General features: G+C 42.8%; 1 protein-coding gene across 4 annotated transcripts in view; it reads right to left on the reverse strand.

The window, feature by feature from the left end:
• The window catches only part of ATP11C (ATPase phospholipid transporting 11C (ATP11C blood group)), a 273,446-nt gene that overhangs the window by 200,165 nt on the left and 61,183 nt on the right, over positions 1-12,098 (reverse strand). For all 4 annotated transcript variants that reach the window (XM_073599256.1, XM_073599253.1, XM_073599254.1 and 1 more), the window contains exon 2: positions 2,919-3,038. In XM_073599256.1, coding sequence (XP_073455357.1) covers positions 2,919-3,038 — 120 coding nt within the window. The remainder of the gene's footprint in view (positions 1-2,918; positions 3,039-12,098) is intronic.

Here is a 12,098-nt window from a genome sequence, read left to right on the forward strand (position 1 = left end):
GACAGGCTGGGAAAGAGCTGGGTCATATGACAGCTGTATATTAATGTCTCTGATGTCTAGGCAGGGTTGCCCCTAAATTTACCTGCCAGGTATAGTTGCCATGGCCAATTGTTAGGGATTAATTGATGTCGCCCTAAGTCTGGAATTGCTGCACTTCTCTCTTCTGTCGCTGGGTGGCCGGGTACCTGGTGACATTGGATAAGATAAGGGCGATACAAGGACAGATTAGGAGTATATGGGGTGTCTCAGCCAATGGGCAGGGGTTTTCTTGGCCCCTTGGCCAGCTGGGAGAACCTATATATTTGGGTGGAGTCAGGTGATCATGGTTCTGTGCCACCTGGACGTGTGTTGTGCTGCCAGGGCTGCTAGGCCAAAGTTTGGGCCTATCCAGGGCACATCTGGCTGCTAGGCTGTCTGAGGGCCTATCCAGAAGCAAGAGAGCAGCGTAGGGTTGGGATTGCGGCTTGCAATTAAACCAGAAGTGACAGTTCTGCCGGCCAGAGAACCTGTCGTAGTCAGAGGTAGAGGTGAAGCTGTCGCCACTAAGGGACGAACCACCTTGTTAACAGGGACCACAGTGAGTAGCTGAAGCAAGTATACTCACCAACGGGGGATGGTGAAGAATCAGGAAACTTCAGCAGGGACCCAGCCAGTGGGGTGAAGCTTGAGGATTATGTGGAGTGCCAAGCCAGGGACCAAGCAGGGAAGCAGGGGGTGATGCTTGAGGAAGATACTAAAGTAAGAAGACTAAAAGTGCTCACGGGATTAAGTGGCAGTGAATCAGAAAGTCTACTGAGAGAGACTGGAAAGCTCAGTGGGCTGAGAATCTACAAGAAGCGATTGTATAAAGTAGGAGTTCATTACAATTTGTGTTAGGAACTGTTCTAAGACTGTTGCCATAAGAGACAGCGCTCCTACACATGCAGATGTGGTGACTTGCTGGGTGCCTTTCCCTGCAGGGCTGTCTACCTGTAGACGTCTCAGAGTCTGCCAATTGACATTGCAACTACCTAAGGGTGTCCTGGCCCTAAACCCTCTCTCTCACGGTTCTGTGGGAGAAAATAAATCTGTTTGCATTCAAGAAGTGTCTGGCGCCCATGAATCTACCTTACATGACACCCACTATGTACAGAAGGATGTCAGTTGTTCCTGGCTCAGGAGGTTCTCATTAGACTAAAGGAGGCCTGGGAACTTACTACAGGTACTTATATATATTTTTTCATTTATAACATAATTACAGTGCCATCATTCACATACAGAAATAGAAGGAACAATGTAAATTAAATAGGATGGATTTACCAAGACTGAAGAGTGCAAAATCAGATTTCAGGTTTTATTGTCAAAGCCTAAATTTAACAAGCTGAAGTTAGAAGCTGATTGGCTACTATGCACCACTGCACCAGATTTTGCACTTTTCAGTCTTTGTAAATTAAATTGGATGGATTTACCTTGTTCCTGCTATTTCTGTATGTGGATGATGGCACTGAAATTAATTATTTATTAATGAAACGAAAAAATATAAGTAAATGTAGCAAGGTTCCAGGCCTCCTTTGGTCTAATAGAGTGGGTTGCAAGGCATAGTGGGTGTAATGTAAGGTAGAGTCATGGGCGCCAGACACTTCTTGAATGCAAAGAGATTTATTTGTGGACGATACTAAGCTAAGCAGGGCAATAAACTTCTCTGCAGGATGTGGAAACCTTGCAAAAAGATCTGAACAAATTAATGGGGTGGGCGACTACATGGCAAATGAGGTTTAATATAGAAACATTTAAAATAATGCATTTGAGTGGCAAAAATATGAATGCAATCTATACACTGGGGGGAGAACCTCTGGGGGAATCTAGGATGGAAAAGGACCTGAGGGTCCTAGTAGATGAAAGGCTCAGCAACAGCATGCAATGCCAACCTGCTGCTAACAAAGCAAACAGAATATTGGCATGCATTAAAAAGAGGATTAACTCAAGAGATAAAACGATAATTCTCCCACTCTACAAGACTCTGGTCCGGCCTCACCTGGAGTATACGGTCCAGTTCTGGGCACCAGTCCTCAGGAAGGATGTACTGGAAATGGAGCGAGTACAAAGAAGGGCAACAAAGCTAATAAAGGTTCTGGAGGATATTAGTTATGAAGAAAAGTTGCAAGGACTGAACTTATTCTCTCTGGAGAAGAGACGCTTTAGAGGGGATATGATTTCAATTTATAAATACCGTACTGGTGACCCCACAATAGGGATAAAACTTTTTGGTGGAAGGGAGTTTAACAAGACTTAATGAGTGGCCACTCATTAAAATTAGAAGAAAAGAGGTTTAACCTTAAACTACTTAGAGGGTTCTTTACTGTAAGAGCGGCAAGGATGTGGAATTCCCTTCCACAGGCGGTGGTTTCAGCGGGGAGCATCGATAGTTTCAAAAAACTATTAGATACGCACCTGAATGACCACATCATACAGGGATATACAATCTAATACTATCATATAATCACACACATAGGTTGGACTTGATGGACTTGTGTCTTTTTTTCAACCTCACCTACTATGCAACTAAGATTTTGCACTCTCCAGTTTTAGTAAACATACCCCTGTGTGTTTACTAGCCCTTTAAATCAGACACTGCCAGAAAACTACCATTCCAGGCCACTTATGGCACCCTCCCATCATTTTCTTACAAAAGAACAACTTTAAGGTGCTTATCATTAATGTAAATCTCTGAAGTTAGATAACAAATGTATACGAGTACAAAATGTCTGACACATACAGAACACTGCTAGAGAGAGAATTTACATCTATCTGGTTAGCAGCCAGACACAAAAAGTGAAAGTAAAAAAAAATATGACTTCCAGACAAGCTTTACAGCAGTGATAGGATGCATTCTGAAATCACAGCATAGATTCCCTGTAACGTAAATAGAATGAACCAACCTTAGATGAGACAATCCTGTTATCGCTGAATTTTGGCGCAATGTAAGAATCAGTTTCTGAAGCTGGCCTGTGTCCCACATACACTGTGCGCGTTCCAACGCGGTTCTCTTCTCCAGGGCACTGTCAAACACAAGAAAAATCATAACTGAAGTTAATGGTTCACTTCCTAAAGTTAAAGTAAGACAACACTTCAATGATATTACATCCATCGCCAGAAGATCAATCTACAGTTTCCCCTTCTGCTCAAGACTGCAATCTTGATTGCACTGGATGCTGAACTCTGAATTATGTTTCTGTACAAAAGCCCCAATGTCGTCTTAATGTGACACAATTACAAACAAACTGTCTTTTGGAGTCACTGGACACAATCCATTTAGGAAATGGCAGTTTTAACATGTTTATCTCATCGTCCTATTTTAGCAAGGGCAGTTTTAAATCGGGGAAAAATATGCTTTTTTGGATAATATGAAAGATCTACAGGAAATTGCTAAAACAACACTTAACTCAGCTCTGTTTAGCACCTGTGACAGAATACAAACAAACTATCATGACATTTGTTGGATGGGCTGATTTATCAACCCATACCCCAGTTTTGGATTGTTAATTTCAAATATACAAAGAGAAGCACCCTCGCCAATTTCCACATTAAAATGCTTATGAAGAACTGAACTAGGCACCATTCCCATGTAAACCATCCATATGTCATAACATTATTAAAACATTTTAGAAGAAAAGATCTGCAACTCAAAAAATATTGTGACCCTCAAGCCTCCATCCTCCTTTTACATTTCAATCTTGGCTCTTGTGTGTGCCCACTCCTCTTCAGCACCACAGTTTAGATACGGGTATAAACCTGCATATGGGAAAATCATTCATTAGTCCAGTGCAGCAATCCAGTCTCAGTCCTCAGGTACCCCCAACCTCTCAGGTTTCCAAGATATCAATCACCCTGCTGCCTCTCATGCAGCCGACTGCATTTCTTTGGGGATGTGAATGGGGGAAGTACGGGTGCTGTAGAAGTGGTGGGTTCCCAATTAGGATTGGCGAACGCAGCAGGAAGGGCACTATGAGCACGACTTGTGCTTGCCACCTCACCAGCTTGAACTGCATTTATGGGACTCACCACGTCACCAAATGTTACTGCAGTGCTGGTTTGACTACGACCGGGGTGTACTAGGCCGCTGGTGCTTGCAGTTCACCAAAACGCTTCCAAAAAAAAAAACTGTTAGCGATCGCAGGGATCAGGCCTGACTCTGCGAATGCTGCAGTTATGTGTTTAGTGTTTTGTAAGTGACAGTGATCGATCGATACTGCATTTGGGTGGGCTGGGCCGGGCCGGGCGGAGGGGCAAAATGCAGGTGCTAGCAGGTATCTGGACTGATCCCGCTAACACTGCATTTTTGGGAACCCTAAACTGCTGGGGACGCTAATATAGATCTGATCGGATCATATATTGATCCGTTCAGATACTATACCACTAAGGGAGGTGTACGGTGCATGCGTGAGTGTTAGCGGTACTGGCGCTAACCTGGCGCTGCCTGGGGCTGGTGCTTGCCAGTTCACCAAAACGCTACCAAAAAAACTGTTAGAGATCGCAGGGATCAGGCCTGACTCTGCGAACACTGCAGTTATGTGTTTAGTGTTTTGTAAGTGACAGTGATCGATCGATATTGCACTTGGGTGGGCTGGGCTGGGCGGAGGGGCAAAACGCAGGTGCTAGCAGGTATCTGGGCTGATCCTGCTAACACTGCGCTTTTAGGAACCCTAAACTGCTGGGGACGCTAGTATAGATCTGATCGGATCAGATATTGATCCGTTCAGATACTATACCACTAAGGGAGGCGTATGCTGCGTGCGTGGGTGTTAGCGGTACTGGCGCTAATCTGACGCTGCCTGGGGCGACGCATATCACCGCCAGGCGATCAGGGGGCTAAACCTTTATTCGGTAATAAACGGCGGGTGCCCTGACACTATAAAAATTAACGAACTAACCAGCGTCACCCGTAACACTTATATGGTGATCACTGGTGAAAGGGTTAACTAGGGGGCAATCCCAATCCCTGACGCTATAAAACGCTGATGGCGAACCTAAATATTTACCTCCCTAACTAGCGTCACCAGTGACACTAATACAGCGATCAGAAAAATGATCGCTTAGTGACACTGGCGACGGGGGGTGATCAAGGGGTTAAAACTTTATTTGGGGGGGTTAGGGGGGTACCCTAGACCTAAAAGGGGGCTAACACTAACTGCCCTACCACACTATCACAAACTGACACCAATGCAGTAATCAGAAAAAAAAAAAAAAACTGCTTGGTGTCAGTGTGACGGGGGGGGGGGGGGAATCGGGGGTGTAATGTGTGCCTGGCATGTTCTACACTGTGTGTAGTGTTTGTTAGGGTTGTCCCGATACCGATACTAGTATCGGTATCGGCACCGATACAGAGCATTTGCCCAAGTACTTGTACTCGGGCAAATGCTCCCGATGCTTCCCCCGATACCTTGAAGTCAGCGGTGATCGGCGCGTGGGGGGAGTTACAAGCTTCTCCCCCAGCGGCTTTCACCAGCTTTAGTGACATACAGCGGTGATCGCTCACCGCTGACTGTCACTGCATCCTCCTCCATGCCCCCTCCTTTCCTCTGTCCCCCTCCGCTGTCCCCTGCATTCCTCTCTCCTTATCTGTCCCCTCCGTTCCTCTCTCCTTATCTGTCCCCTCCGTTCCTCTCTCCTTATCTGTCCCCTCCGTTCCTCTCTCCTTATCTGTCCCCTCCGTTCTCCCCCTCAGTTCCTCCGTCCCCCTCCTCCTTCCTTTGTGTATGGATAGAGTCAGCTGACTCTGTCCATACACATAACTGAAACATTGTAATCTCCTGTGATTACGATGTGTCAGTTTATGAATGGAGAGGAGCCGCTGTCTTCTCTCCATTCATTCTCAGTGCAGCTGAGGCTGCAGAGAAAGGGACTGGGTAATCTCTATCCTCTGTCTCTTTCTCAAGGGGGAGATATCATAGGTCTGTTAAGACCCCTGATATCTCACCAAAGCCCCCAAAAGGGCTGATTAAAAAAAAAAAAAAAACAAAAAAAAAAAGAATAAAAAAATATTATTGTAAAAAAAAAAAAAAAAAAAAAAAAAAAAACCACACACACACACACACACACACACACACACACACACACACACACATACAACGTTCACCCCCCCCCCCCCCCCCCCCAAAAAAAAAATAGCAAAAAAAAAAACTGTCACGTGACATTAAAAAAAAAAAAAAAAAAAGTATCGGTAATTGGTTTCGGCGAGTACTTGAAAAAAGTATCAGTACTTGTACTCAGTCCTAAAAAGTGGTATCGGGACAACCCTAGTGTTTGTGCACTCACATTGAAGTCTTCTCTCCTCGGCGCCGGAACAGAAAATACAGAGCCGAGGAGAGATGACATAATTTCCTCTGCTGCTGTTTAGCATACAGCAGCAGAGGAAGAATCTGATTGGCTGGGAGCGATCACGAGGGGGGGTCTCCCCCTCACCTCTCATCGCTCCCAGACACAAGCCGACCGCCTCGGGCACCGGGGGGGGGGGGGGGGGGGGGTCCGATCGTACCCCCCGCCCGCGGGAGGCAGATCACGTACAGGTACGCGATTCTGCCTGCCCGTGCCATTCTGCCGCAGTATATCTGCGTGAGGCGGTCGGAAAGTGGTTAAAACTTATTTTACATTTTTTCATTTTTTACAACATTTAATACTCTTCAGATATACCACCACCCCGAGACCTTCTTACTGCGCACATAACAGTAATCCCAAAACCTAACAACGACCCAACGTCAATCTCCAATTATAGACCAATATCTTTATTAAACATAGATCTTAAGATTTATGCAAAAATTTTGGCAAACAGACTTTTACCACTACTACCTAACCTAATTACGATAGATCAAGTAGGATTTATTCCAGGCAGGCAGGCGAGGGAAAAGCTTTTAATATATATCATTGGCTAACTTTTACAAATCAACAAGGTTTTTACCTTTCCTTGGATGCGGAGAAGGCGTTCGACAGGGTGGCATGGGACTTTATAACAGAAGTCCTATTAAAAATTGGTATACGAGAGCGTATGTTACAATTTATTATGGCTTTATATACAGGCCCGACAGCCAGAGTAAGAGTTAATGGTCACCTGTCGGACGCCTTCTCCGTTTATAACGGAACACGTCAAGGTTGCCCTTCATCCCCTTTTATTTTTGTCATTACCCTTGAACCTTTGTTTTTATGCCTAAAAGAGAATCCGGATATCAAAAGGCATCACAATTGCTCAAATCACTTACAAATTAGTTGATGATATCCTGTTCTTAAAAGATCCACATATTACTATTCCCAATCTTCTTAAAGAGCTAGCATTATTTGATACTTTAGCTAATTTGCAGATTACCTTTGCAAAATCGTAAGCACTTAGAATATCTTTGGTTAAAGAAAACGTTAACACAATGCCAAGCTAATTTCGCATTTAAATGGAATACAAAATTGATTACATATTTAGGAACCCAAATCCCTATCCACCTATCAGATCTATACAGCATAAATTATACTCAGATTCTTCATAACATACAGAAGGATCTCAAGTCGTGGTCTTCGGGACTGTTTTCATGGCTCGGTAGAACGGCCATTGTTAAAATGAATATTTTGCAAATCCTGCTCAGAATTTATCTGGGGTAAATTACGACCAAGGTTGAGCTATGATAGATTAACACTTCCTAAAATGAAGGGTGGTATGGGACTACCAGACCTTCGCAAATATTATTGGGCTTGTCAGCTATCGAGGGTTGTAAACTGGAACATACATGCCAGCACTAAGGCATAGATCCATATTAGAACATGCATTCTCTCTTTTGCCACTTCGACAACTTCCCTGGACAGCTGTGGCCCGTATTCCAATACGATGCAAACAACACCCGTTAACAGGCTACACTTTGCGGACATTCACAAAAATGTGTAAACCATTTACAATTTCTTCCTTACCAGGACCGCCAACACCGGTTTGCAAAAACCCCAAACTTCCCCCAGGAATTGGTTCATACGTTTCCCTCTCAATTTAGGTCACCAATCAGATTTCAGAGCAGGATAATTCTTTTCCAATCACAAATTTTTACCCAAATCCACACTCATGACATTGATGGACATTCCTCAATTTCCTTCACCGGCTAACACTCAACTTAAAAATGTTCTCAATGACCCTAACACACATTCAGTTCTTTCGAGACAAGAAAAACTTTGAAAAGCTTTGTATGAATTCAGAGCCACAGAGACACTTGATATCGATCATATATATTTTTTTCGCTGAATGCAGAACTAAATCTAATCTAGCAACGATAAAGTGGGAAAAAGACCTCTCCTTAAGTCTTTCTGAAGAAGATTGGGGGAAAATATACTCACATATTCATAAAGGGTTCGGTTAATGTTTCTGCACAAGAAAACGGTTTCAAAATTTTTGCAAGATGGCACCAAACTCCACTCAAATTACACAAAATAAATCCCCTTATTCCATCCATATGTTGGAGATGTCATGCACATGATGGCTCCCTATTACACATCTGGTGGGAATGCCCTGTGATTCAAAAATTCTCGACCAAAGTTTATCAACTTATCACTCGTATCACTTCTCTCAAAATTGACTTCACACTGGCCCAATTACTTTTACATCACTCCTCTATATCCAGAAAATCTCATCACCGCTCTCTAGTGTTACACCTTATCAATGCTGCCAAAATATGAATTCCAGTACACTGGAAATCCACCCATCCACAATAGCAGAATGGATTAAAAGGGTAAATAACATAGCTGAAATGGGAGGAGCTTATCCATCAAGCCCATGATTCTTCCACTTCATTCCGGGAAACGTGGGCTTGTTGGCAACATTTTCAGACAACGGAATATGCCACATTTTTACAATAATATTCCTTTTAAGATTACAACAAAGACAAATGAGAAATAAGAAAATATACAAATGTACACTATCCTTTACTTTCCCTTACCATTCTCTGATACACTTAACTTCCCTTTGAGGGAATTCCATTTTCGACATCCCTTCTTGTCCCTGATTTTTCAAGAACTACCTATGGATGCACTTCAGTAATTTCGTAGGATTGTTAGAGGTCCGATGACCACAATACTACCAATCTTACTTATACAGAAATAAAGTGCTCCAATACTTTATTATAACTACATAATAAATCTACTTACATACTCAGAAGTAGTGTCTTTAACCTGTTAATTTCTGATCTTATTATCAAATTCTCTACCACGACATCTCAGACTCTCATACTAATTGGTATTTAACCCAATGTTCATAAGCTATTTCTGTACACGTATACCACTAGTCCTAAGGATGGAGACTATGCTGGGTAATTCAAAAAAAAAGGTCATTTTGCTGTGGTACTGTTCTAAACATGGGAATAATGTGCCAGTTTGCAGGCATACTATAGACATCCCCCAGGCATGAAATTTAAAAAGGAATATTTAATTTTATGGTTTTACTTTAAGCATTAAAAGAAAAAAAAAAAAAAAAAATATATCACTGCTCCCGAAAAAAACGGCAGTTTTAAAAAAAAATGTTTTGCATTGATACATGTCCCCTGGGGCAGGACCCGGGTCCCCACCCCAAACACTTTTTATGACAATAACTTGCATATAAGCCTTTAAAATGAGCACTTTTGATTATTCATGTTCGTGTCCTATAGACTTTAACGGTGTTTGTGTTCTGCCAAATTTTTTGCCTGTTCGCAAGTTCTGCTGCGAACCGAACAGGAGGGTGTTCGGCTCATCCCTACTGCCAATGCATAAGGATTAAAAAATGTTGATTGAAAAAGTTTAGTTCCACTGTAAAGATTTTGTAAACCTAAAATGGAAAATGTAATACATGCAAGTCTTCATTTCAATAAACTCACTGTGTGTCTATTAATAAAAGGTCTTTTATGGTGCTTAATTGTTCAGTGATTTCACAATAAAACTAGAAAAGGTTTTGGTTACACAGTATGTACACTTTAGTCCACATCAAATGCAAAAACGATCACACTGCGATGTAAATGTTCTTTCCAAAATGAACACATTTTGGAAAGATGTTTATAAGATGAAGGTTTTAGGATGTTTATAAGATGAAGATGTAACTAGATAAAATATTAAACACGGGAGGACACATTACTCTTTACTCCCCTTGGCCCACTTCAACTATAGAAGAATTGCAAGTTTAAACATCAGTCATACCCCAAAAATGTACTGAAGGTCAGAGGAAGATCACATTCCCTATGCTAGGCTCACGCCGTCTGTCCTAGCCAAAATGTTCATTTAAATTCCAACTTAAAGCGTTTGTTAACCCAAGCATTTTATACAGTACGGTGCTTGCGCTGTGTAATTTGGACCCCTGTAACACCTAAAAAACCTGGCTGATCCTGCCAGTTTCTCCCCTCCCCTATGTAAACAGACCACGATATTCATGGCTGCTGACCGCTGACATAGTGGTCACCCGCAGCCTGCTCTCCTGTGTCTGTCTCCTCTGTGCCCCCCGTGAGTGTCACCTAGAGAGAGTGCCGCCCCATCCGCCTCCTGCTGCAGAAATAACTAATGTATGCCAATACTATCTGTTTGGTCTCCCAATACAGTGCCCTGCTGTTTTATTTTAAAAAATTCCTCCTTTACCGTATCTCACGGCGGTCACGTGACCGGCCTGTCTCCTCTCTGACGTTAGCGGTAAAATCTCAGCCCCGCCCGCTGCTTCTGTCAGACAGGCAGAGAGGAGACACGGCCGGTTACATGAGCGCCAGAAGCCGCCGTGACTAACGGTAAAGGAGGAATTTTAAGACAACAGAGGGGGGGCACTGTATAAAGAGACAAAACGGATAGTGTAAATATGTGAAAGTGAGTTAACAACCACTTTAACCAACTACTCGTTAAAGATATGTTAGCCCAACATTTCCTATTCCTGTTCTCTTTGTATAAAATTCCTTTGTTTAAAATACCTGGCAATTATTGCCAGTCCTGCTTTGCTATTTCAAACTGACCACACTAGGCAGGAGAACTCATCCATTCCAGTGTGGTCAGCCTTCTGGCTGTGCTGGGTAAACATCCTGCCCATCCTCCAATGATCCAATAATTAGACTTGTGCTGACAACTCCAATCCAGGCACATCCATTCACTGTGAAGATCAGTGTACTGCCATTTTCAGTTTGGTCTGGTCACATGATTTCCCGTGTCAGCCAGCGGGGGGCTGCAGGTGAAAGGAGAGAGCTTTTTGACAATGGCTAGTAAAGCTTGCAGCAGTGACGTCATCCATAGGCTTTTATGGCCCATCCGTTGGCGCCCCTTCTTCTGCGCTGGCTGACATAAGGGAGATAGATCACATGACTGGACCTGAAAATATGTAAGAATGTACAGCTTTCGTACACAAGTTTGTTAGCATAGGCGTTGGGTCAGTTAGGGCAAGTTTAAATTCCACTTTTTAGCAAATATTTCACTACAAGTGTTCCATCAAATGTGTAGAAAGGGAGGTCTATATTGCCCAGTGTGCCTAGGACCAGTGCCGTGTTGATTTTCCCTAGTATTACCAGTTGTCTTTTAAATCCTACACCTACACTATGCCCGGCCATATCAAATAATCATTGTGTACATCTTAAAGTGGTATTGCACTAAAACCAAAAACGTAATTTATTGCAGCTTACCAACCATTAGATGTAATGGCTGCATTTGTTTTCTTTTTTTTAGGCTTCTTCCCCTTTGTTTTCACCTGGTGATCTGAGCAGTAATGTACCTCCTGTATTAGAGTGCCCCTACTCTGGATTAAGGAGCACTTGGGGCCACCTTTGCAAAGCAGCATCCTCAGTCAGGGGGAGGGTAATGTTAAATGTACTAGAAGATTTAAATACACTAACTGGATCAAAACGTCAGCTAATATTTTATAAGCAGTTACAGCAATAGTTTTTTGCCCTTTTGGGATAAAGGTTTTACATAAATAAAAACGGATCACTGTAAGCACCCCTGCTGAGGTTAAATGGTTTGTCTCATCTCTGCAACTGATAACAAGCTGTCCTGCAGAATGTTTTTTTTTTTAACAAGAACAGACTTACTGATTGGATCACCAGATGAAAATAGAAGCAAGCAAGCTAAAAAATGCAGCTATCACAGGTAAGAAAGTGTAGGCTGCA

Source organism: Aquarana catesbeiana, linkage group LG09 (genome assembly GCF_042186555.1).
Source record: "Aquarana catesbeiana isolate 2022-GZ linkage group LG09, ASM4218655v1, whole genome shotgun sequence".
Lineage (NCBI taxonomy): Eukaryota > Metazoa > Chordata > Amphibia > Anura > Ranidae > Aquarana > Aquarana catesbeiana.